The sequence below is a fragment of the Tubulanus polymorphus genome, chromosome 9 (genome assembly GCF_964204645.1).
Source record: "Tubulanus polymorphus chromosome 9, tnTubPoly1.2, whole genome shotgun sequence".
NCBI lineage: Eukaryota > Metazoa > Nemertea > Palaeonemertea > Tubulaniformes > Tubulanidae > Tubulanus > Tubulanus polymorphus.
Window position 1 is genome coordinate 14406063 of NC_134033.1, and position 27863 is coordinate 14433925.

Consider the following 27863-nt stretch of genomic DNA (forward strand, 5'->3'; position numbering starts at 1 on the left):
AACACCAGTTATGTCTGAAAACTGTTGACTGATTCATTTTGATTCCGACTCAGTCTCTTTGATCCAGTCAATTACACTTCTAAATCTAGTATACACTGATTACACCCGGATCTTCCTCATATGTGCATTAACAATTTTTTGGTTGGCCGCGAGCCATTTGCGGCACTAATTCAATTTCGTCTGAATTCATTTCAGAATCCATTACGTAAAGTATGTTTCTAAAGTAAAAATGATGGCTATGTTAGATGCAGCCTTAAATGGATATTGTAACATTTTTATCACATGTAAATAAGCAATTTTTGGACACACTTTATATATCGTTTTAACTCGTTGTTGTTTGTCGCTACCTACCACACTCACCTGCCGTACCTGCCCTTTTTAGTTTCCTCTCAACGGAACAGTTAAAAGAAACGACATGAGTTTCGTGCTTGCTGTTAACAATCCCCACTACAACACACGGCCTCCGCTTGATGGAAATCCGGAGTAACGCGACAGAAATAATGAAGTAAAACTCAGTTTTCAGTTACTGCTACGGAGTATATTGATCTAAGTACACGTAAGGTGCACGACGCCAAAGGCGCTTTTTGTCAGATGCCCAAGGAGTGCTTTTAATATTGGCATAAAAACGGATGTAATTTTCACGTTCCTCAAATCACCGGTCCCACGAAATTGTGCCTTCATTTCGCTGCAATGTGGCCTCGAATGAAAATTGTGCGATAGCAAGCGGCCGAATTCATCCTCCCCAGAACAACGAGAGTGAAAATATTCGACAAAATCGCCAACACAGTGACCGGTCCGTAGAATGCTAGATAGATGAGAACGCTAAATTTGTAATCCCATCTTTCGTTCGATTCCCACTTCAACCATTCTAAACACCAGTTGCGACTGAAAACTGTTGACTGATTCATTTAGATTTTAACTCAGTCCCTTCGATCCAGTCAATTTTCCTTCCAAATCCTGTGTAGACGAATCACTTGGATGTTCATATTATGTGCATTATCGTGTTTTGGTGGCCGCGAGCTGTTTGCGGCACTAATTCAATTTCATGTAATTCATTTCAGAAACCTTCACGTAAAGCATATGTTTCTTTTATTAAAAACTGATTACTGTTTTAGATGCAGATCGTACATAATATTGTACGTATGCCTTTCGTTCTATTCCTGTATGTCGTTTTCGTTTATCTCTGTCTGTGGGTGACTATTTCCGTTATATCTTCCTCGCCTTTACTCGTGGAACATCCTACCCTAACAAAATCACCATTGAAGGGATATTAGACTCTACCTGATGAAAATCAGGAGTATGTAGAACCCGTCCCGAGTAAAAGAAAACCAAAGTCAGAAATAAAGAAGAATAACTCGTGTTTTCAGACGCTGCTATGAAGCATATTGATTTTGCTACATGCATATATCATGAATTTTATTTTTACATTTAATTGCGCATTTGATAATTATTTGCCTCACAAATTGCAAAAGCATTATGCGCAGGTAATATAGTAGTATATCATAAGGAATCTAAAAGAAAACGACTTTCTTATAGTCTTGTGGATGCGCTGTGTATTTATGTAGGACCTGAAATAAGAACGATCATTCAGTATTGAGACAACAGATTAAGGTATAGATGAATGCAAATTGAAAGAAAACCTTATATATATATATATATATATATATATATATATATATATATATATATATATATATATATATATATATATATATATATATATATATATATATATATATATATATATATATATATATATATATATATATATTGCATTGTGGTAAATCATTGTGGGATTTCTCGAAAAAAGGTAAAAAAGGTTAAAAAAAAACTCATTTTGAAAACTCATTGCGCTTGACCACCAATACGGCGGTATTTATCTACCCGAACCCAAAATGGCGCAATCAGGTCGAGTCCTGGCGAACAGTAACGATTACTTACACGAACTTTGCTTGATGCATTTTCCGTCGTCGAACACGAATCCGGATTTACACACGCATCCTTCTGTTTCACCAATTGAACAATCTTTCGCCGCGTTCGGTTCGTTGCATGTGTTCATACATTCGGTCACTTTGTACTTGTACTCCATGTTTTCTCCGCATTTCTTAGCTGAAATTAAGCTCAAAAAATGATGATAATGATAATGTTGATGGTAATGGTAATGATAATGATAATGATAATTATAATAAACTTTACTTTACTAACTCTACTGTTAATAGTAACTTTTGACAGATAACATACAATGACACATTTATAAAGATGGCTATAACAATTTACAGTCCGAAAAATCCGTAATAACACTAAACATTATACATCTTACACCTGCACCTTTGTGATCAATGAGCTTGATTTTTTTTTAATGAAAAAATAACTCACGACAAAAATCGTTTCTCCACCCGGTTACCGCAACGTTCTTGCTGATACACAACGTGGCCACCTCTGATATCGTTGAACAAACCGCTTTCATCACATTCACCGGAGCGATCTTCGGATTCTTATTGTACATTGAACATGCGTCGTAGTAGCAATCGTTGTAGTAGTCCTCGAAATGTGGAAGCTTTCGCCAGAAGAAAAGGAACTTTCGTTAATTTCCAAAAAAACAAGCAGATTCACGCATGAGAAATGAGTCACACCTGGACCAGGCTTTGCCGGTACATGTCTTGTTCTAACCAGCGTTATACACAATCAATTGAATATCAAGACGACCGTGTAGATAGATATAATAATACGTGTAATAGTAAAGGCGGGAGATAAGGTCGGCATTTTTCTTCAAAAGACTTTATTCCACGTGTCGCTTGATCGCGCAAGCTAGAAATATGCTAGAAATTAAGTAATACACTTTTCCATTAACGAACAGAAATGCCGTCCTTGTAACATGAGACTTGTAGGCCTCTTACCTTCTTGCTGCAGGCTGCAAAGTACGACTCTTTCAATCGACCACATTGAGATTTGCCAGAAGTCAATTTATCCTTCAAATTGTCTTTGCATTTAACTGGTGGTGATGCGCTTGTAGTACACCTGGAAATGCATTCAATTCAATTTGATGAGTACATGTCCAATAGTTACACCGATTGATAACAGAGTTGTTTTGACGTTTCCTAAGGAAAAATCGAGACGAAAAATGTTAGAAGCCGGATATGTTTTGTATTTTAATCAAAGAAGCTGAAGAAGAATGTGCCGGTCAGACCAGACCTGTCGTCGTTGAGATGAAAACCGTATTAATTGCTTAGAGGAATCGGTTAGTTGAAGGAAGTTACCACAAGCATTTTCTGTTCTACTTACGATTTGCTGGGATTAGAAGAATCGTCAGTTACTATCCAACTATCTCCTAATATAACGGTCCGCTTTTCGATCGAAGCAGTGGTCAGCAATTTGTTAGATTTTGTCGTCCAATCATCGGCCGATTTTCCGTTACAGTTTCCGCACATTCCCTTCAATTTTCCTGTGTAGAAGATGTAAGAACGTTCATACGGATGTGATCGTTTAGAAACATCTCTTGACAGCCACATGAAATTCATCCTCCCTCGGCAGGGATTCGAACCTGATGGCATCGCAAGACTCAGCCATGGCACGAACCCTGCCACACTAGATATACCAGGTGCGCAGGTACATGCGCGGGTTTGCCACATGAACACTAGCGCACCAATCAGATTGCCCGTTGTAAAATTGCAAAAAGGCAAATTTCACGGAAGAACTATAAATGGGAAAACCCGGGCTAAAATGAAACCGGATATCTGATTGGCTAATAATGACATTATCTAAGCTGCGCGTGTAGCTGCACACTCGGTTTAGTGTGGCAGGGTTTCGTACCATGGCAAGTCTCGATGCCATCAGGTTCGAATCCCTGCCGGGGGAGGATGCATGAAATTATGCACTACTGAATGTGTGCATCTCTCTGTCAAACTATGCAACTGTTTCGTACATCTCATTGTAATCATATCTTCGTAGCTGTCTATCATGCAAAAGAATATTTCACTTTAACTGTAACTATTTCTTCAAAACTGACGCGATGAGATCGATGGATCACAACCACCCATCGTATTGAATAACGCGTACGTTTATAACCTACCCGCATACTTGCTCACAACGGTGATGATTGCCACAAACGTTCCGTCATATTCAACTTTTAAACCACACTTATCCCACGCATTCACCGTTAGACCATTGGGACCTGGCATAACCTTCCAAAATTGGTTCTTATCTTGTTCTTCTTTTCCATTTAGCTTTTGGCCGAATGACTTCTGGTCTTTGCCTTTCAGTTTATACATATTTTCTTCGCCTAGCATGCGTATAACGGCGCCCTTTGAATACAGAATACGGCGATTTACCAAGTTGGCAATATCGTTATCGGATGCATTCGATTACTGAATTTACATACGTTGATCTTAACGTCTACTTCTCTCGGAAACGTCACTCCCTTCAAACCGAACATGATGTCATTTTTCACTTCGACGCTGAACGCGCAGTCGCCCGGGGCTGTCAATTCGGTGGCCAGATATTTACACTGGCCCTGGTAGTCGAGTTTCAACGAATCGTATGTCTCGTAGTGAGGGTCATCCGCGATTTCACATTTACAGACTTTTGAGAAGAAGCATCGAAAAATTCTCGATCAAATTGTAGTGTTAGGTTTAAAAATTCAAGATACCTTCATTATTTATTTACTTTCATCTTTGATAACAAGGATATTAATTTGATTGTTCATTTGCCAAATGTTCCAGCTTAGTTCGCACTCCAGAAAATACTGGACCCATGGGTTAGGATTTGACTAGGGGCTAACTCATAGAAAATTGAGTAGAATAGTAACTGAGAATGAAATTAAACTCAGAATCGTGGAACTGGATCTATTTTTACCTAACATGATGGATAGACCTATGTATTCTCAACGTAAAAGAAAATAAACGATCCCACATTATTCATGAACCTACCTGCTTTGAGATCAACCTCAAACTCATCCTCAAAGAAACAGAAATTATTGTTTCCCAGATGATGAGATTAAGATTGAGATATCATAAATTGTGGAATCGCGTGTTGTTTGTATTCTACTGCTGTTATACGTAGGTCTTGTAGCTTAGAATCGCGTTTTTAAGATGAACAATTCGATGCCTACCTTTAGTGACGGGTGTCTCTTTCGGGAACACCGGTTTCGGATTGGTAATTTCAGGCGAAACATCTAAAAGAAAACAATTAGAAATTAATTTATTATTAGAAGAATCACTGACCATCTTATCCAGTATTGGTTCGATCTAATGAATTGAGTTGGTCTGGGAAAGTCGGTCTGCCTAACTAGGTCAGCTAAAAGAAGGCTACTCTTTGAACATTGTTATTATTGACGAATAAATTCAATTACCTTCTGGTACTTCACCTTTCTGAGCACTTGTGCCTAGAATAAGAAATTATTTAATCATTACTTTTAAAAACATTCAACGTCAAAGCAGTAATTTATTAGTATTAGTGATGTTGCCATTCATTATGTTCTATTGGGTGCTGGTTATCATGCATTAGCGTTGATACCTGGTTTCACTGCTGATGGTTTTTCTGATGACCCTTCTGGCGTTTCTTGTTTCTGGGCACTTGTGCCTGAAACATAAACAAGAAAACTTACTTTCAAAAACGTTGAATAATAAATCTATCGCTGAAAGGAATCAACTTTTCGAACATTATCTTCCGTAATATCGGTGTGGGATTTTCTATATATCGTTACAACACTGAAGAGTTTTCACCATGGAATTGTAATAGACTTATAACAGACTTAAAAAGCGTATATATGTAGGTCTTGATACCTGGCTTTACTGCGGACGGTTTCCCAGGTTTTGTTGTTGTCCCCTTGGGCGTCGGTTTCGTCGTCGGTTTCGTCGTCGGTTTCGTCGTCGGTTTCGGGGTAGTTGTTTCCGGAGCCTTGCACCCGGTTTCCGCATCAACGAATTTCTCCGGTGGCACGCACCGATCTATTCATGGAAATATAATCATCTAATGAAACAAATGCATTGAATCACTGATTTCATTCATCGTGTTCTAGCGGTCAGAAACGTTTGAAATTTTTAATCCAACGAATAATTACATAATTCATCTTTATATATAGCGCTATTTGCTGAAACACAAAGACTCGCTGTTGTTGACAAGGTAGAAAAATTAATTACGAAGAACTACTGATTTAAAACTACTTTGACTGGTGTAAGTATTCTGCTGGTTTTAGTTTTCGGTTTACGTAGTTTTGATCTTGGTCGGTAGTGTTGCCCGCACACTGTAACTAGCCTGCAGGACTCTAACCCGCTTAACACTCAGCACAAGCATCACGCCTTATCTCACTGAGATACTTTGAAAATATCAAAGTCAAGAAAAAAAATGCCCTCGGTCTTTATGTCATAGGAATACAAATAGACAATCTTTATTTTTGTTCAAAATTTATGTTTAAAGAGCTGATTTAAAATGGTTAGAATTTTCAATATTTCAATAATAGTAATTACACGCATTTTCAAATATCCTCACAAAAACCCTATATTTACCTTTGCATTCCCCATCCTTCCAAACCTCTCCTGTCGAGCCATCGCATACACCTAGTAGTGATAAACAAGATTATTATGTTTCATAATTCATCATTTGTGTACACGTCAACGTCATGTTGTCTACCAGGATAACTTACTGACGCATCCATCTTTTTCATCAAATTTTAAGCCCTCCGATTTTTTGCACATTGCTGCAAAAACAGATAATAGTATAGTTATTATATCACCATTCTTCCAATTTCTCGCTGTCCACGCTTTACCCTGTGGTCAGGGTATTATTCTCTATTTGCGACATTTGGAAAAATAAACTTCAAAAACTAGACATTTTATCAGCACACTTTATATGATCGCCATTACGTAACGTGAGACATTTAGAAAACATTTTTATTCAAAGATTTTCATAATTTGTCCTAGTTTTAAAAATCAATTTACATATATCGTTAAGAGTTTTGAGAGTGTTTTAATGTAAATCGCTTTCAAATAATCGATTATCATCATTATCATTAAATTGAAAATGAATTTACAGAACTAACAAAGGCGCGAGACTTTCAAGCGTTTAAAAAGTGCTCGCCGTGAGTTTATCTAGGCCCGAGACATTAAACACCCAAAAGTTAATCATCAGATCTTAGTCAGCGGTTCAAAGATTGCAATTGAAATACAGTGTATACTTTACTTACGTCCACATTTTTTCAGTTTCTCGTCAAACTTCTCGTTTTTCTGCTTGTTGCACAAAGCTATTGAACACAAATATATCATATATATTGTTACATTAACTGTAGAATTCATTTCTTCCTGATTTGGTTTGACGTTTTTGAAATATAAATTAACTGTGAAAACCTGTTCGGGTTTATTTTTAGTGTTTGTACTACACGGTACTCACGATCACAACCGGTTTTCTTCGCGTTCAGTTTCTTTCCCTCTTTCGCGACGCAAAAATCTGATATACAAAAATAAACGATTTGGTAAAAATGTTTTTTTTTACCCCATTATAATAGATATACCACAAATGTCTACGTCAAAACGTTCGAGACACTGATGTACAGTAGGTAAACTGTGCTTAAGTTTTGACACTTACCGGTGCAACCTTTTGTAACTGGATTGTACCTTTTGTTGTCCGCCTTCTTGCATTTCTCTAAATGAAATTGGTTTACATAGTTACTTATTTACACTACTATTTATCATTTCTTACGATGTATTTCGTAATATCTTCAATTACCTGCACAATTTCCATTTTCCCATACCTCCTCCGGCTTAGTGCAAACAGCTTCATCGTGTCATAAGAATGAAATTAAAATAACCGATTTAGAAAACGGGTTTGGTTACATTTTAAACTAGTTCGATGGTCCATCAATATAAACTCAGCGGTCCAAAATGACCTCGGACTCACTCGTGCATTCTTCAATGGCCGGATCATATTTCAAACCCTCTTTCGCGTTGCATTTTGCTGAAAATAGAACGCTTAGCGCTCAGCAGTCGATATCTTCCTTTTCCGCGTTCGATAAATTGCGTACGAAATAGATGGAAACATTCATATTCAAGCCATTCATTTTTCAATCGTATAAACTTACGAAGACATTTCTTGTTTTCATACTTCTCATCTTCTTTGCAAGTATCTAAAACAGGTTGATCCATATATTATTGGTGAAAGATTATGGACAGGCAGTTCATATTCCTTAAAAAGCGGACCATTTTAGTGGACCTTCTTGAAACGGGGCTCGATGGTAAAAACACCGGCCTCGTGATGGCAAATACGCTCGCAACCCAATGGAGCTATGATACGCAATGATACGCTCGCGTCTTATGGAGTCTAATACCTAGCCGATGCCTTAGACCTATAGGTCGGCAGAACATAGTACAAGCCTAGGATTTTATTCAGTTTCTGCAAGTTTACTTTTCAACATTGGATTTTTATCGGATTAAGGTGGTTCGTCGTAACCCCCCCCCCCTCCCCCCAAAAGAAATTACAAACCTGTGATGCTGATAATATTTTCAGGTCAGCTCGCCCATACGATCGTGACTAAACAGAGGTTAAACCCAGTGATTATGATGGTAAACTCACTTGACAACAGTGAAGTGAAAATGCCTCCCGAGTAGAACTAGGACAATCCCGAGGCATGGCCACTTCTAATTGATGATAGTCACTGGTATGATGGCTAATTCGGATGATTTCAGACGTATCAATATATTTCTCTATCCTCCATGAGAACGCGCAAAAAACATCAGCGTTTTTACCATTGTGGTACTTACGAACACATATTTCAGTTGCCTTATTCCACTTCAAAGCCCATTCTTCTTTACACAATGCTAAAAATCAGAAGTTGTTCACATTGGCAATCTGGTTTTCGGGATGAATTTTACGAGGGATTCATATTTTGTTTCATTTTTGGGAATCGCTAGGTTTAACCATCAACGTCTAGTTTATACGTCCATGGTTTTACGTACGTTTGCATTTCTTTTGGTGGATACTATACACTTCGCCCAGATTGTCGTAGTCGCACTTAGCTGTGACATAGATAAACATTCAGATTATCGACGGTACTTTCAATCATGGCTACACAATAATGGTGAATCTACTTACGTTCACATTTTTGAGCGGTTTTTGACCACTGTTTGTCTTCTGTACAGGTGTCTGTAGAAAAATATACACGGTGAGTATAAGTTTATGGTGATTATCATTATTATAAATTACGATATTTAGTGCCGTTTATTCAATTTAAATATTGAATATTTCACAATGATTCATTGTAAATATGCGGCTAACCATAAGCTTGAATAAAAATTTGTGTTTAAAGAGCTGATTTAGAATGGTTAGAATTTTCAATATTTCAATAATAGTAATTACACGCATTTTCAGTAATATCCTCACAAAAACCCTATATTTACCTTTGCATTCCTTGACCGTTTTGCTCCATTCCTTACCAGTATTCGCCTTATCACATCCCACTAAGAAAAATAGGTTTTCGTGAACAGTATCATGACGCAAAATGTTTTTAATTTTATCTACATACCTATGAGTTACTGCTGATGCCTCGTAAGAGAAGTATTATTAGCAAGTAAGACTTAAGTTGTTAAATCAGTGAGTCAACTGGCACTAATGTCTGAATAGCATGGTTCCACTAGGATTCGCACCCACAACCTGTCTTGTGAGTCGAACAACAGCACAGGTCTGTGTCTAACTCGTCGATACTTGGACTGGATATGACACGAGATGCGATACAATACCGGATGCACTTAAGTCAGTGTCTAGTTCATCTTTTAAGAATATTTCGCATCTGAATCTGTTTATTCCCAAGAACGATTGAAAAAGCTGAGGCATACTTACAGTCACATTTTTCACTTGCTTCGTCCCATTTTTTGCCAGTTTCTTCGTATTTGCAGACAGCTGCAAATATCAAAATAGAACGCCCAATTTGGTCGTGCAGTTTTGCGATTAAAAGAACGGTGATAAAGTGTCAGAATATCTGAGGGGGTCGGTCAAGGCTACAGATTCATACACCAACACATTTTGATTTATTTTTCACCATGCTCATTTATATATGTTACTTACATACGCATTCTTGCGTCGGTTTTGACCACTCCAATCCCTTCTTGTTATTGCATACAGCTGAAAGGATAATTTACAGTGTCTATTTGAAATACGCATCTATTGATTTCGTGGGGCGACGTATATTAGTCCCGCAATCCAAACTTAAGAAAATGTTTTCAAACAATTATCGAAATCATTATCGAAACCACAACATTTCGGATGATAAACTGTCCATCTTAATGTATCGTTGTTACCATAGACAACTAAGTGAAGTTCAACGCTTCAAATCAATCATATCTTAAAAATGGCTCATAAGAATTGAGTTTAAAATATCCCAGTTAGTTTTGTCTTCTGACTGTGGGTTCTATGAAATTCATGTTCTCGCGTTTACTCATTCGGCGTGAAATGTATCATTATTGATAGAGTTTAAATTCATCTTCCATGCTGCTCAAATATTAAATCGGAGTTTGTTTACATATTGCTATCCTCTAATTTCAAAACTGACAACACTTACGTTCACATTTCTCCTTTAACTTCGGGTTGAACCTTTCGCCCTCGGTCTTGTCACAGATGTCTGAAAATAGATTTTATTACTACGTATTTTTTGCTGTCAAAATCAGCAAATAATCAATACAGTTAGCGTTGTATCTCCTTTCAACGAACCTTTGCAAATTTTGTTTTTGTAATCGTACATTTTCCCTTGATTTGAGTCGCATTTATCTGAAGGAGGAAAATGATAGGTGAATATTTGTTTGTTTGCGATCAAATTCAAAATTGTGGGGTTCACTTACCAACGCATTTGCGGCCTTGCGGTTTTTGCGACTCACTACAATCAGGAGGAGCTGAATAAACCAGAACAAAAAGGAATTGTTGGCAATTTAGGCTTTTTGTACTCGACAGTTTAATATATAATCTGTAAGGCCTTTTTAATAGCTTGGTTTACGGGGCAGACCTATCCAAATATCATCTCGGAGGATGACATAGAAATTTTTTTTAAATCCCTTAGTGAAATAAAATAATTTTTTTGAAGGTAATTAATATACATATGTCAAAACAAATGATTCTTGGAAAGTTCGAATTCTGCACACTGTGACGAAAAAAACCTTGCATTTTTCATCATTCAAGCCAGGATTCTAATTCGGCGGAGGTGAAAAAAATATCTTGCTCATTTTTTCACTGAATTTGTTCCACAGACCGGAATAAAAAAAAAGATTTTATTTCTATTTGACTTTTCTCTAAATTTCGGGAGGCGGTTCCCATAAACCAAGCTTTTAAAAAAGGTATTATCAATGATTTACTTACGGCAGTCTTTTGGCAAGTAACAATTCGGCGACTTTTCACCTTTCAGCGTATGTTTCAGATAACCCTTGTCGCATCTACAACCTTCGACCTTCGTACTTTTTTCCTCTGCCGTGCAGGTCTTCATTTCTGGGTCGTCGCAAGACGGCGCGCAATCGATCCCATCGGGGTAGTATTTCGAATGACTACTGTCGCAGTTCGCGGCTACAATAACATTTTTTAAGCCGTCAGTAAAATATTATTCATTTAGGAAACTTTCCAAAGGTATCTGTATTGCCAACGATACACACATATATAAAAAAAAACGATTTAAAAAACAAACATTTTGAACTATCAGCGTTTGGTCATTTCAACGACTGTAAGACAGTTCTGAAGCATGGGATTGTTCAATAAGAGCAGCCACCTTCGACTAGTTCGCCATCTAGCGGAAAATAAGGTTAGTAGGACAACCATTCGCTAGGTGACCACGCCCGTATTTCAAGGTTTTTCATCGTCACTCCTCACGTGACATCGCCATGGAGTGGGTTTCTAATCATTGCCCAAATACTTACGACAGAATTCGGTTGTGCGATAGTTTTTCACCGGTTTTTTATCTTCAATGCACGCACGGTACGTTGATTCCATCTTGTCGCATAGTGACGTCTTGATTTTATCAAATGGTTCTTTCTTCTTCTCCATGATACACAGATCTTCTATGCACGCTTCGTACTCTCTTTCAACTTTCGTGTTCTTGTTTTTGGCGTCACTGCGCACAACAGGCAAATAATTGAATTAGTAGAACAATAGGATGGGGTACCCGCAGTGCTACTGTGGCAATCGAGGATTCCACTTATGGCAGGCGAGGATCCGCTAAGTTTGCTAGTGGTTACACAGCTTCTTCAGCTTCATTTCAATTAAATTCGAATCTACTTTTCTCATTAGTAAATCAATTTTCAGTAAAACTATACCACGCACTCGTTGGGCACGTCGAGACTTGTTTGACAATGTTTCCGTTTTAGAGCCTTAAAGTCCAGTTTTAACTAATTCTCACTACGTATAACTGAGTAAATCATTACGCCATCTGGTGCGGTATTCATTATAAATGCCGCAAGGAAAAAAGATTCCATTGCGTACTCGGGAGATTTTCTAAAAACTTCGTTCGATTCAGCTGGGTACACGGCCTGACATACATATTAGTTTTAATCGGCCATTTGTAATTTTCCCAGGTAGGAGAGAGGCAATGAAACCGTGAGAACTTACCCACAAGCTGCTTGGAATTTGATAAGTATGAGTCGACAGAACGAATACCCGGCGAACATGGATCGTACTCGTTCGCTGCTGCAAGGACTGGGTTCTGGAACGGGTAGCTCCTTACAACTATACGAAATGATTAAAAAAAAACTCCACAGTTACAACTGGTTAACAACGTTACGCAATTCGATCAAAATGAACTGACAACTCGCAACAGTGTGGAACTGGGTCCTGCGACGTATCATGGTTTTTCAAACAACCAATCACATCCATAGGACTCTTAATTGTATCGCGATCATAAAATGTTCTTACTTTTTCGTAGGAGCATCCGAATCATCTGGTACTTCAAAAGACAGTCCCATTACATTTTGGTTATCGGGAGTATCGACCAATGTAGCACCTGCACTCGTCGTTACGTCATTTTCTGCCTTACCGTCGCAATTTCCACAAAGACCAATCATCTTATCTAAATTATGTATTCAGCTGGATTATTTGCGAATAGCTCTGATATATTGTTATTTTCACGAGCGTCCCCAGACGGGGTTTGGAGGCGAGGACGAATCACCATTTCAAATCGAAGTTTCGCATTTTTTCAAGCTCCAAAATTTGTATTTCTTTTTTGTACATTTCAGAAATTCCTTTAAAAACTTCCAGAAAACGCCTCTGTCAAGCTACGAATTTCGAGAAAATTCAAGGAATTTCAAGAATTCAGAAATGTTCATTTGCCTTCGGCGCTTGGCGAATGCGGCGCCAAGTATTGGCATATGTGCTTGTTGCATTAATTCTGATCCAAATTTAAAAAATTCTAGTGACGCCCGTGTTTTTCCTCGTGAATACTGCGCGAATGATTGACTTAGCTGTCATTCGATTCGTAAATGGGTCTAGTACGAAATGAAACTTACTTTTATATTTGTCGGGTGCTTCGAATATGAACTCGTCAAATCCGTTCCATTCCGCGCTGATATCGCAGGATGGCGACTTGACCATGAGCACTCCCTCTGACATATATATCATCAGCATATTGCCAGCGAAATATGGTAGATTTATATCTTTCTTGAACATCTATAATGAAGTATGCAACAGTGATTGGTACTTTTGAAACACGTGGCCATCCCAATTCATGAAATGGGTAATAATATTCATGGAAATTGAGACGGCAAAAACAATATGGCAAACTAAGTTGATATGGTTATACTTATTCTAATGCAAAAGGCGAACTATGGTAATATGGTAATAGTACTTTAATAATAATAATAATAATAATAATAATAATAATAATAATAATAATGATAATAATAATAATAATAATAATAATAATAATAATAATAATAATAATAATAATAGTAATAATAATAATAATAATAATGAAAATAATAATAATAATAACCTGAACCACGCTATTCTGAAGCAGACGTATTTCGAACATGCCGTTATTCAGTTTCAAGTCGATCATTCTGATAAACGACTCCTCAATTCCGAATCTCTGTTCGTTCTTGACCTCGACGTCAAACGCGCACGCGTCTCCTTTCGGCAACGTGCTCTTGGTCAGCGTGTATTTACAGATTCCGTAGAAGTTGATCAGCGCGTTGTCGTAAGTGATATAGTGAGGGTCGCCAGTAGCTTCGCATCGACAACCTAATCGTAAATTGGTAAATAGATAATATGAATTCAAAAGAAGCTGAAATGACTCCCTATTTTACAAATTTTTGATCAGTCGTTCGGAACTACGTATAACAATTATGAACTACGACTGTTTTTGAATTACATTCAGTCATATTTCATTTTTAGAATATTCAAGAACATAAAACAGAATTATAAAACTGGTTTGAATGTTTTTAAGCTTACCGCTTGCATCGACGATTTGAATGCGCGAAACCAGGAAAATAACCACCAAACTTATGGCGGAATACATGTTACCGCTGTTAAATTACTGAAAGTGGTGAAAAGGGTATAACTCGAATTGCCTTGTGTATATTTCCAAAAATGACGATTTCTCTATGGAAATGTGAAGTGTTCAAATTCAAGATAATTATTATTCGATATAGTTTTATATCTCAAAAAAAGTATTTTCTCGAATTTCGAAGTGATCTGATTAATTTCATTCCTAGATGATCGTTATTTTACTTAAGTTGTTTTCGGGCCAATTTTCACTCGTTTTCGATATATACATCTACATTTCTTACTGGTTTTAAACGCACATTAATGCGCCCCAATTGGTTAATTACCTTTATTCACTCAAACACCGAATTATCCAAAAATAGAAGATCCCATAATTTCAAGATAGAAATCAACGAAATAGAAAATCAGCTTTCGCACTCACCTGTTTAGTGAAAATTGTCGTATGGCTGTAAGTTGTGGTCAAACAGAATGAACAGATCCTCGAGACCTGACGTCTTTTATCGCCGTGCCAATTAACCGTAAATACACTTGAATATCGTTTATGAACGTGATCAAGTAGTCGTCGAAACAAAAAACCATTTTAGCATTATATCACATCGATTCGATAAGCATCGATTCATCGATATTCGAGAGTTTCAATTTAGTTTACGCAGTATATGAATGAATTGCTTAATATTTCCGCGCGCTTGATAACTGCGTAGTGCGAAAAGGGGGAAGCCTCAAAATTCGGTTGTACGTAGGGAGGGTGTAGGGGTGCGCAACAACCCCCCTTAGATGTCAAGTTGCCTGAAATGTCACGAGTAAATGAAAAATGTTTAACTGATACTCAAAAAAGTTTAAATCCATTCAGTTTGTATATACTCTGTATCTGCCAAACAAGAGTTAACGTTTCACGATGAGCTTTCTTTCAGGAAGCCCTCTTTATCATATGATGTGCCCTATTTTGGGGTGCATCTCTCCCTGAGCCAGACCTTAGATCAGCTCCTGATTGACACACAAACATTTTGCTATAATAGTTGATGCTAACTTTTGAACGAGTTTTGATAACTAGATTATTGTAGGGTCCGATCGGTGTATAGGTTCGGGCTGTATATTTTCTGAAAATAGTGCATTGCTTTTTGCTCAAACGAACGATGTTCAACCACTTTTCCCCACTTACACCTATAGGGAGCGAATAGTTATAAAAGTTATATGTGTATATGAGTAGCATGTGAAGTGTGCGCACGACAGCGCGCAATAGATGTGTGCTTGCGCGCACACTGAAGGCAAATGGCTCGGATTACAAGGTGGGAGTTTGTGAGAAAGATGGAAGAGCGTTTAGTTGCTGTAACTAAAATATCAGGACAAATAAGGGATGGTTAGCGTAGTACAGGACGGAGTATAATGGAAGTAGCAGGGGTTGAACATACCAAAAAGGATATAAAAGGTTATGAGCGTGTGAGGTCATGGTTTAGGAATGTGAAAAATGTACATATTAGTATATAAGTCTACGGTTTTTGGTTCAGGGGGAGTAAAAAAGAGAGTTGGAAGATAAGCAGAAGAATGTAACTACATAGGAAGAGAAAATAAAGAAATGCTTGATGTGTTGTAGTAGATATCTTCATAAGAAGGAGGCAGGTCAGCGAAAGGAACCAGTTACATAGAAGATCCAGCAGCGCAACATTAGTGAGAACAAATCCGTGACACAACACACCATAGATATACGTTTCGCCATTTATCAGCCAAAATCTATAATACGTGGGCACATGTCCCTTTTTGGTGCGAAAACGCTTTTCAGTTATAGGATATCAATTTCTCTTGAATTCATTAGTTCGCAACAGATGCGTTTTTCCGAAGCGGCTGACTTAATTGTGTTTGTGAGACAAATAAACCTTTCGAATTGAAACCAATTGCGGCTATAATTAGTTTTGAATTAAAGTCGCAAGTTCCACTTCAGAGTCACATCGATCAAGGACAATTATTTCGACGGCAATTACCTCAAAAACACAATTCTTCAATTGTTCATAACGTCTCCAACTGCTGTTGTCATATTCATGTCCAGGTGCATTTGCCTCTACCACTTGTGCAAATGTCACTTAAATTCTGTTTTAACTATTGAGCTTTTTTCATCATTGAATTTTCATATATATATATATATATACATATATATATATATATATATATATATATATATATATATATATATATATATATGTATATATATAGGATATATATATATATATATATATATATATATATATATATATATATATATATATATATATATATATATATATATATATATATATATATATATATATATATATATATATACATTTTTTCTCCAGTAGTAAGTTTGAATCGGCAAACTAGCAGCATAAAGATTCGCGATTGATTAATTAGATGAATAGTGTGATCAGTGTATATGTATATTTATATTTCAGTATTGGAAGACGGATTTCTCTAGTAGGACTTAATGCTATAACTGGTTTAGTGTTGATAGCTGCGACGTTCTGTCCTGAAATGATCGGTACGTGTGTAGATAAGCTTGAAACTTTATTTGCCAGTTTTTTTTTATTTTGAAACGCTAATATTGATGACGTAGTTCACATCGACTCACACAGAAAACATCTATTTGCAACGGTTTTTACGACGCTAAAATTGCTAGCGTTACATCTTGTATTTCTAGGCGAGACGAATCTGGTTCCGTTAGTAATGACGTTTAATACCATTGGGAAATTCTGCTGCACGGCAGCTTATGGTACTATCTATATCCATACCAGTGAACTTTACACGACTAACTTCAGGTGAGATTTTACACTAAAAAACTTAGAGAGAAATTCAAAATGTTCTAGTTATTAATCAGATCTATATTTCACAGAAACCGCGCCGTGGGTATTGCTTCAGCATTTGCCCGAATAGGCTCTATGACATGACAGCACCATTCGCCGCTTATTTGGTAGGTCTTTGAAAACCTTTTACATTTTCAATCCTGTAGTAACTTGTTTATTCAAAAATTCCACCTAAGGATTGATTTGTTTCAGGCTCAATTTATATATTGGTTGCCGGGCGTGATTATCGGGTGTATTGGACTGGTTACCGCATTACTCGTGTTACCCTTACCGGAAACTAGAGATCTACCGATGCCCAAAACTATCAGCGATGTCGATCGACCCGAAAACAACGCGATCAATCAAACTATCAATATGAATGAACTGCAACTAATGTGTTAAAGGCAATCCATCAAAACGCGCGTCGATAACTTCCCAAATAAAACTTGAAAATTAATACAGCCTGTTGGAGCTAAAACAGAGAATAAACTAAACACTAGAAAATAGGTCGTACATTACATTGTAGCCGTTTTATTCGACTAGATTTTCAATTCCTTGAAGACTTAGTGAAATATCAGACACAATAATCTTAATTAGGACAACATGTTCCCATAAAAGCACCACAACAACTTTCGTCCAAACCCATGAACCAATATGTTCCTGGGCTCCCTCTGCATTCGCACGATATACCTCTCTTTTCAATCTGAATTTCTGTAAATAGATTAAACGCCACTTTGATTAAACTTGTAAATTAGAATAAAATTCACGGGTTGTTAAAAACCAAATTCAATACCTTCAGTTGCCGCGATAGCTCCAACGACCATAAACAAGGCCAACGCGATGAACAGGGTTTTGGTAAACATTCTGAAATTGAATCAGAAATGTCCATAATTTCTCCGCTGAGTTACTACTACGACAATGAAATAGTTTGAATATTTTTCTTTTCAATCCTTTAAGTTATTAGAATTGGATCCTGATTTTGAATTTGATTAATCGTGATCATAATTCATGTTAGTTATAGGGTATATGTCTTTCTATACCAGAGGTCGAGAGGTCGAGCTCATAAAAATAAAGATAAATTCTCACAGTCGCTCGAATTTATCTTTATTTTTACTCACTCGTCCCCTCAACCTCTGATATGAAAAGACATATACCCTATTACTCTAATAATTTCATATATATGAACTTTATATAAATGAATATCATATATATGTGAATCAATTTTAATAAAAACATGGAAATGGAAGAATTAAAAGAATATAGAAAGTAACGAGTAATTAACGATTTGATGAAAATATAAAGTTTGATTAAAAAAATTCCTATTAAATGAAAGAACAAATACTACATTTCAAAGATATTGATTTACATGAATTAGAAAAATATTTTAGAATTAAAAATTTCATTCCTATTAAAGATTTGATTAAAACTGCACGTTTTCGTTTTCAAGTGAATAATATTACTGAATTAAAGTTTAAAAATCATTATCTAATGATAGAGTTATCGAATGATCGAATGATCGAAAGATAGCATCTTATTCAATACAATAATTCCAAAATTCGCAACATTTGATGAAATAGATAAACATTTAATAATTACTGATGAAAAACAATCACTTTTAAATAATGAAAATTCAGATAAATCATTATTTATACACTAACGTTATTGCCCTTTCAGAGAATGTTATGTAATGTTTTTCAGATTACAAGAAAAAAGGTTTATCCCAGACATTCCAAATGAAAAATCATTTAAAGATGTGGGAATTCAATGTAACTTAGACAATAAAATTGTTACAACTAAAAAGAAATATGAACCTAATGAAAAAGCGTTATGTAATTGTGGAAAAAATTATACTCGAAGCAATGAATCACATGATTCATACTCTGGTATGAAAAGACATATACCCTATTACTCATGTTGTTCGTTGCCACTGGTGCTAAATAAGTTCCGGCGTGCCTGCTTGGCACGGGGACGGGACACATTTTCGGCCAAACCGATCGCGGTGATTTACGTGTGACAGTGTGTCTCGTATCGGCAATCAAACCCGGACCAGGACCAGGTCCGAACCAGTTTGACCCGCCCCGGACCAATTCTTCTCCGCATGGTCGAAGCCTCCCACATTTCATCGTTCTCTAGTCGATTGTACGCGCAGTGGTCAGCATTTTATACATCTCGGAAACATCTTAAAATTGGTAGTTTCTACTTTTTACCCCATTCTTTACCTCGTATCATGAAACTGCTTGATCGACGATGAGTTTTTTTACCTTGTTACCGGTAGTTTATTGTCTTACCTGAGTTTTTAGCTTCAGAACAATTCCCTACCAAAATAAATCGATCGGTTTTATACAGTCTACTGCAGTATTTCGTAAGCGGCTTTCAAAATTGAATATTTATCAAGTAATTTTTTCGTGCCTCATTTTAATATGAACATGTATATTCTCATTTTACGACCCGAGTGTTAATCTGAATAGCACGAATTAATGATTTTTACGGTCGTCTCGTTGAGGTAAAAAACAATAATGACAAACATTGGCAACAACGTTTTGGACACATTGGATTTCAAGTCAATTTCAAGATGCTGAATACAGAGGAGACGCGGGAATCTTCTAGGTTCGGACCCTTTCCCACTGGTTTTGGTGGACGCATAAACAACAGAAACGCTGAATATCCTGAATAAAATCTGATATGGCGACAAGACGAAGAAAACTAACTAGTTTTGATGCCTACACACATATTGCTTAATACTGTCGACAGAAAAAGGTGGTGGTAATCAGATACATATCAAGGATCATTTAAGTCATTTTAGATTTGAATATGTCAATAATTGAATTGAATAAAACGGTAACCAGTCTAACCCCGATATATTGATGACGTAGCACACACATCCTCACAAAATTAATCATCAAAATTTATCAACAAGAAAATTAACTTTAATAAATTATTGAACGCCTGCGAAAAAATGTAGAATTTCTGGGATAAGCTAATGTGGAATTGCATAATTGAAATCGAAGTTTTAAGAAATTTGGGGAATTATGAGATTTGGCGATTGAGTAGATGATACAGTCTTCGACTGGTCTAATTTTAAAAAAATTGTCAACTTGTGACCGACTTCGATTCACTTTTGCCTCTAAGCTGGTCTGCAACGTCAGTTCCTTCATGGTTGAAGAAAGAGCTCTTCTGGTGTCTGCTTCATCATGACTTTGAGCATATCGTGTAGCCAGCCGGCCTGGTCCCGGGGCCCGGTTTGGCTGTCACTCGATATCCTAGACTCGAGTCTGAGTGGAAGTAGACATTGTCATTTAAATAACTTATTCATGTTATTCTGTATGAATTACCCGTGTGACTTGTATTTTGTATTTTCTTATTTTAAAATTTGTAACTTTATTGAATTTGGGAATATTATCCCGGAATTTCAATGTAATAAGGATCAATAAAGTATTGAATTGAATTGATATCCTTATACACATGCCATCAGTGGACGCGGAGCCGTATATGACAGCTATGCTATTATAAATTGCTAATCTCATGAAACCTGCATACCCCTAATATCGAACATATTTTCTAGAACATTTGAATATTGAAATTATATGTTTACACGTTTTTATATAGACCGCTTGTAGCAGCCGCCGATGAAATTCACACCGGCCCTACACAGATCATAGATAGCTTCGTCATTCCACTAGCATCCCCATGTCAGGGTCTGACTTTTATATCAGACTTCCAAATCGTGTATACATCCGCCATTTAACCGAATAATCCGATTTACTTATCATTTCTATTTATGCCTGCCGCTCCTGATATAATCATACTTCCTTTACTATAACAATACGTGTTTCTATATTCAACGCAATATAACATTTCGACGTTCAAATAGAGGTCATTATATAAGACGCTGTAACAAGAAAACTAACTAGTTTATTGAAGCCTACACACATATTGCTTAATACTGTCGACAATAAAACGGTGATATTAATCAGATATATATCAAGGATCATTTAAGTCATTTTAGATTTGAATATGTCAATAATTGAATTGAATAAAACGGCAACCAGTCTAACCCCGATATATTGATGACGTAGCACACATCCTCACAAAATAAATCATCAAATTTATCAAAAATAAAAGCAGATTTATGGAATATGTTTAGTTGAAAAATAAATGCCAAAATTTACAATTAATTGTTATTTTAAAAACACCAATATTGATGACGTAGTGCACATCGACTCACACAGAACCCTTCATATAACCAGGGAGGTGGGAGTCACTCCCACCTCTGTATAATGCATACATGTACTAGGTATCCTGGTTGTCGATAATTCGTGAAGACCTAGCCCTTGTGGACATAGAACCTGATCTTAAGTTGACGCCAAGCGAAACGCTAACTATCACGGAGGAACTTGCTGTAGACCGCGATAATTGGTAATACTTGTACGTCACATCGTGACGCTGCGGTGTTGGTGATGTCATAGAAGAAGAAGAAGTACTAGGCATCAAAAGAAAACATTATCGTAACGGTTTTTACGGCGTCAAAAAACAGGAGACAGACAATGACTATAGACGCCAGAGGCTGTGAAAATCAGATGTATCATATATAGGTGAAATGAAAACACGGTGAAACACGTGTCGCGTTAAGCCTCGATGCTTTATTATACCGAGAAAATCGCTTGAAAATCGCACTCAATCGGATTCATGCGACCATAAATCTAAACTCAGTTTTTGTCGCGAGCAACCTGTTACCATTAAACTAAACTAAAATTGATGCCAATGGCGCTTTGGGCATGGGTAAAAAAGTATGATGGTATCCGAAATGACAACTTCCAGTCACAATTCGTCGATGTCAAGCCAATCTCAATACAATAAATCAATTCCTTTCCATCAGATTTTGACAGAAGCCAAGACGAACCTTTTTTGGATCTGTAGTTTATAGTCCTAGCACTGTGCACAGTAAAACATGCAAAGATTTGCGCAAATTACTTCAGTACCGGCAGACGCCAAAATAGCAATCGATAAAGATTTGAAATTGTTGTTAGTTTCATCATCACCTATGAAAATGTGTACATGTTCTACATTCTGCGACGCGACGCGTTTGGTCCGGGACACATTTTGGCACGCAACATAAACTTAACTGCAACTGGTTTCGGAAATAACTCACTTCGCTTTGTATGAGCATTGTTTATTGTTTAGTATCGAGTGAGTCCTTTGCACATGAGCCAAACCGTCTCCGTTTGATGCGGCTATTATTTTGTATATAAATTGGAAAAAACTATGGATCTCGCCTGAGTCACATGGCGTGTACATGTTATAGATAGTTCCAAAGTCACAACCATGCGCTTCAGTCAAAACTAATTGATTATAGTCTATGTCAGCTTACTGTATGTATTGCGCTATATTGTCTATCGATCAATACGTATAGAGTATACGTATGTGGCGTAGACCTACATTACTGGTATATTGAACCTGTACTGTATAACGATATAATATAGAGGCTAGTACTGCAAACGCTGTATCGAATGTCGCTAGTGCTTTTTGCAAACTCCGATATTCGAACGAGATGTTGTTTTTGTTGTTGGATTTACTAACTGCGCAGAATGTTCTACTATGCGCGGTCATAACGTTGTTCGCGGTATTCTGCGGGATGCGCATAATGCCAAGAAGATCCGGCCCATTGAATTTACCGCCGGGGCCTATTGGCTATCCGCTGGTCGGTAATCTTCTATCGTTTACGTCTCCGGATGAGCTGAACGAGCGCGTGCGAGAACTGAAACACGAACACAACTCGAACATCGTATATATGAATATGGCCGGTCAAGGATTAATTATCTTGTACGACATGGATGCCATCCAACAGGCTTTCCAGGTCCAGGGGGACGAATTCGATTCTCGTCCGCTGAGCATGTTCTACATGAAGCTGATAAACTACAAAGGTTTAATCGGTTCGTCGGGGTCATTGTGGAAGGAGCAACGTCGCTTTGCTTTGCGCACTCTTAGAGATTTCGGGATGGGAAAGTCGGCGTTGGGGGAAAAGATAGCGGAGGAGACGTACCATTTCATATCAGAATTGGAAAAACACGGCAGGAAACCATTCCAGATCTCGCTATCGATAGACGTGGCTATTAGCAATGTTATATGCGCTTTAACGTTCGGCAGGCGTTTTCACTACGAAGATGAAAAGTTTCGGTACCTTAACAAACTCGTACGCGATAACCTGACGTACTTGGGCAGGAGTACGATACTGAACTACGCGCCGTTTCTTCAACACGTGCCGTTCGACATATTCGGATTTAAACAAATCACGCAGAACATCGAAGAAATATGCGAGTTTTTCAAACTGAAAGTTGACGAGCACAAACGGAACTTCGACGAGAACAACGTCGAAGATTTCATAGACGCGTTTTTGGCCGAACAGAAACGAGGCGACGGAGAAGGTTTCACCGATCAACAGCTGTATTACGTCATCATGGATTTGTTCGTAGCTGGTTCGGAAACGTCGGCGTCTACGTTACGCTGGGCAGCGCTACTGATGACGCTTCATAACGACGTTCAACGTAAAGTCCAAGCTGAGCTCGACGACGTTGTACCTCGTAGCCGTAAACCGAGCATGTCTGATCGGCCTAAGCTTCCCTACACGATGGCTGTGCTACACGAGATACAGAGATTCGCCTCGGTCGTACCGTTTGGCTTGCCGCATTCGAACCCGTACCCGACTCGCTTATTGGGTTACGATATCCCAGCCGACACCGTTTTGGTGGCGTCTCTGACGGACGTCCTGCAAGATCCGAACGTTTGGAAACATCCAAACGATTTCAACCCCGAGAACTTCCTAGATGACCAGGGCCACGTGATTAACCAGAGCCGAAGTATTCCGTTTGCGTTAGGCAAACGGGTTTGTCTAGGCGAGTCTCTGGCACGCGAGGAATTGTTCACCTTCTTCACGGCGATGTTGCAGAATTTCGAATTCTGCGTCGACGAAACTAAACCGACACCGACGCAGAAAGCACATCGCGGAGTAGTGGACACGCCTGATAATCATTTCGTGGTTCTTAAGAAACGGGACTGAAAACGCTTTAAAAAGGATTGTATAATCTTTTAAATGTAGTGAATATGGTGCTTTCGTATTCAGCCGTGAAAAACAAAAAATAAATCAAATCTCATTTAAGTACAAATATTTTAATAAAACTTATGGATCCAGTTCCACAGTCGTAAGTTAAGATCTGACTCAGAATTAACTCATTGAAAATGAACTGAATTTAACTCAGTTAGCCCTAACGTAGAATTGTGGAACTGGACCATGATCACTGGCGGTTTTATCTAAAGCGATGTGTTGTTTAATTCCAGTTTGTATTGGAATAATGATAATTAATTATGTCAGCTCGAAACATATTGCTAAAACGAAACACTATAACTTGTCTAAAATGCAAAGTTACTTCCGTCGTTGTGAATAAATCGTTTTATATCCGACAGTGTAATAAAATTTCTATTTAACGGTCACTAAACCGTTATCGCACGCTCTCTGGATTATCACACAGACCGTCTGTCAATGCCGGAACCACATTGTCTACTTCCGCTGTTAGAATTTCTGAGTTCATTTCATAAGTTAACAAAACAGAATAATCCAATCCCGAATAAGCTCTAGGGCGAATAGAAGCGTTTTAAAGATCCTCAGCTAATTTAGCTCTACTTTATTTCTAATTCTTTTCTGATTGTGAATACGAAATTGCTACGGAACATGTCTAATTTTGGATTATTTGCGGCGCATTCGGCTGTGATCGCGGTGGTTTTAATCCACCACGTTGAATCGGTAAAAATGATCCCGCATCCGATCAACTCGCTGAAATTTAGATCTGGTCACTGTAACGACGGTATAGCCGTCCCATCAAAGGCAATAGATGCCCACGTGGTGGTCAGATCGGCAGCTGAATGCGCTAGAGTTTGTATGGAGCATCGGAAGTGTATATCGTTTAACTACCGGCGTCATGGTGAAGGTGTTAACTGTGAGCTGACCGGTTGGAGGTCGCATGATTGCAGTAAACTGGAAACGAGATTAGGATGGAAGTTTTATTTACCGGTAAGTGATGAAAAATTGTTTATACTCTAAGACAAATTATAGGATCATTTTTATCTCAATACATGTACTGTGAATTCAAATACAGAATTTGCACATTACCGCCACTTTTCTGATAATAAAAGATCTATATTTCATCTTGGAACTAATCAAAATTAATCTTCGATATACTGCCATGCTCACTTCATTAAATACTAAAATCCTGAATCACCCATGCGAGCGGTTTACCTGCGGTTGACGGTATATATTCTTGATTACGTGATCAAAAGTGTAAAATCTTTATTCTCTACCAATTTCAGGAAAATCCATGTTTGAACCACGGTAAACTCGATATCGTTGACAACGTGAGAGTGTGTAGTTGTGTCGGTGCTTGGGTTGGTAAATTTTGTGAGATACGGGTTACAGGTAGGAATCCGATTGGTAGAAAATTTATTGTCAATTTATATCGATCGTTGCCGCTCTAATTAGCATTTCTCAGGCTTTACACAATTATACATCCGATTAGACAACTACGGTATGCAGTAGTAGCGAAAGCTCGTATTTCTAATAAATTCAGGTTAAAGCCAAAAAATGTTTTTACCTTTTATTCATTCATAAAGGAATGACTAGGTATGTCTAGAAGTCATTAAAAGTATCATTTTCGCATCACTTTAAAACACGATAAAAACAAAAGAGTTGATGATATATCTAATTGATTTAGACTCATAACCTCGCCCTACATGTTTATGGATATGCTTTGAAGGTGTTTTGGTCTTTTCAAAATGATGAATTGACCAAAAGGTGTTCAGCGTTACATACAGGCTACCTGTCCTAACGTTTATTGCTTTGCAAATGCGAAGAAGCATCTAGCATACTGTAGCTAGTTTGTATCGATTTTCGCATTATTTAGGCCCTTCCGTTCAATCACAATTTATAACAAAAATCCAATATTTTCTTTTCAGATTGCGCCAGCTACATCGACCACGGCGCTATCGACGACGGGTTCCACGTCGTGTTCATTCATCCACCGACCGCTGATCACCCGTTCCACGTGCGCTGTACGTTCTCCGGTAAAACCGCTTACTACATACTCGCGCAACGAATCTACGACAAGGAAAACATCCCGGGAATCTTCAACAAAACCTGGGCCGATTACAAGTACGGTTTCCGAACTAACAGCATGGTGTTCTGGCTCGGGAACGACAAGATCTATCACATAGCCCATCCTGAGTCGCGGTTCCATAGTTTGTGTTTTTATTTCGTGTTGAACAACGGCTCCCGGTTTTGCACGTTCTACAGCGGGTTTACGCTTTCTCCGGAAGAACACGGCTACGCCATGACGACGGACCACGTGGTCAAAGACGTAGTCACGGCTTCGTGTATCGTAAACAAGGTCGACGTATTGAACCCGGACAAAAAACCCGGTTTGCGTTCGCAGGGCATGAAATTTTCGACGTACGACCGAGACCAGGATCAGTCTGATCGGAATTGCGCTCGTGAATTCGGGGGAGGCTGGTGGTATAGAAATTGTACAGATCTCGGTTTGACCGTGGCCTCCATGTCCAACATGTTTTGGTCTGATGTATTCAACAATACCAATAACACGGGACCGACAAAGATCGAGAAGATGTACATCAACCTCTGGCAAAGTCCGTAGATGAGAAATCCTTTTCTTCGATTAAGTGAGCAAGATGTAATGACAGAGTATTGGCTAGCAAGTATTGCTGTATAGAAGTAATTATGTGAAAAATATATATTATAATTTGATTAAAAATCGACAGGAATGAACCAAATTTAGATGGTGTTTAGTGGGTGTTTTTTTTCTTGTGGAAACTTTGATGCAACCTGTCCTAGGTGAAGTAACCAACGGGGACAGTCGGTCGTACTTGAAGGAAGGCCTTTTCGAGTTATTCTTAGGTATACCTTTGTGCTTAGTGGGACCTTGGTAATTGCATCATATATCGACCAGCAATAGAAATCGTTTTTATGACTTCTTGCCTATATTGATAATCTATTTCAGGTATTTTTAAAACCTCGATCGAAAATCCATTTTAAAGATTTCTGAAACATAATTCAATAGATTTTACGACGTGAAAAAAGTTATCGATAAAATATATTCGCATCAATATACCCTCGATTACTATGTGGATGGAAGTATGCATAGTCCGTGGCTGCTGCATGGGATGAGATTATCATGCATAATTTGACGTTAACCAGTCGAGATTGGAAGCAGTTTGTGCGAGATGTGGACGCCCATTTTTATGGTCTGATCTGGCCGACCAGCAAAAGATCGTTGCGTGTATTCCAACTGATCATACAACCGATCGGTCTGGTCTTCAATGTCTTTACGGTGATCATTCTGATAAGGTTGAGGAAAGCTCGCAGCGTCCGTTCAACATTCGTCTATCTGATGACTTTAGCTGTTACTGATATACTTATTGTTTTTCGACAGATCGTTGTTTATCCTCGCGCATTTGTTGCTTGGATTCTGGAAGACTTGGCACTCTATCCAAATTGTCATAATATAATCATCTACCGTCGTTCACTTATTATTACTG

General features: G+C 37.8%; 4 protein-coding genes and 2 long non-coding RNA genes across 6 annotated transcripts; 2 read left to right on the plus strand and 4 right to left on the minus strand.

Moving 5' to 3' along the window:
• Positions 1-1492: 1492 nt before the first annotated feature.
• On the minus strand, positions 1493-4495 carry LOC141911333 (zonadhesin-like). Its single transcript, XM_074802329.1, has 7 exons — positions 4379-4495; positions 4070-4301; positions 3283-3442; positions 2898-3018; positions 2377-2557; positions 1942-2109; positions 1493-1568 (listed from the first exon to the last, which is right to left on the minus strand). Exons 1-7 carry the CDS (start codon positions 4430-4432, stop codon positions 1558-1560), a joined length of 927 nt encoding a protein of 308 aa, XP_074658430.1. The 5' UTR covers positions 4433-4495; the 3' UTR covers positions 1493-1557.
• Positions 4496-5358: 863 nt separating this feature from the next.
• On the minus strand, positions 5359-5925 carry LOC141911435 (uncharacterized). Its single transcript, XR_012620047.1, has 3 exons — positions 5781-5925; positions 5512-5577; positions 5359-5380 (listed from the first exon to the last, which is right to left on the minus strand). It is a non-coding gene; the product is annotated as an uncharacterized LOC141911435 (long non-coding RNA).
• A 3101-nt stretch (positions 5926-9026) lies between these two features.
• Positions 9027-9880, minus strand: LOC141910717 (uncharacterized). Its single transcript, XR_012619918.1, has 3 exons — positions 9826-9880; positions 9387-9446; positions 9027-9132 (listed from the first exon to the last, which is right to left on the minus strand). It is a non-coding gene; the product is annotated as an uncharacterized LOC141910717 (long non-coding RNA).
• A 2986-nt stretch (positions 9881-12866) lies between these two features.
• Positions 12867-14333, minus strand: LOC141910588 (BMP-binding endothelial regulator protein-like). Its single transcript, XM_074801280.1, has 4 exons — positions 14324-14333; positions 13946-14193; positions 13461-13620; positions 12867-13024 (listed from the first exon to the last, which is right to left on the minus strand). The coding sequence occupies exons 1-4, from the start codon at positions 14331-14333 to the stop codon at positions 12867-12869; spliced, it is 576 nt and encodes a 191-aa protein (XP_074657381.1).
• An 8443-nt stretch (positions 14334-22776) lies between these two features.
• LOC141910959 (cytochrome P450 2J6-like) lies at positions 22777-24321 on the plus strand. The gene has a single exon (XM_074801859.1). The coding sequence runs from the start codon at positions 22816-22818 to the stop codon at positions 24319-24321; it is 1506 nt and encodes a 501-aa protein (XP_074657960.1). The 5' UTR covers positions 22777-22815.
• Positions 24322-24915: 594 nt separating this feature from the next.
• Positions 24916-27016, plus strand: LOC141910961 (fibrinogen gamma chain-like). Its single transcript, XM_074801860.1, has 3 exons — positions 24916-25329; positions 25626-25731; positions 26268-27016. The coding sequence occupies exons 1-3, from the start codon at positions 24991-24993 to the stop codon at positions 26960-26962; spliced, it is 1140 nt and encodes a 379-aa protein (XP_074657961.1). The 5' UTR covers positions 24916-24990; the 3' UTR covers positions 26963-27016.
• Positions 27017-27863: the final 847 nt, after the last annotated feature.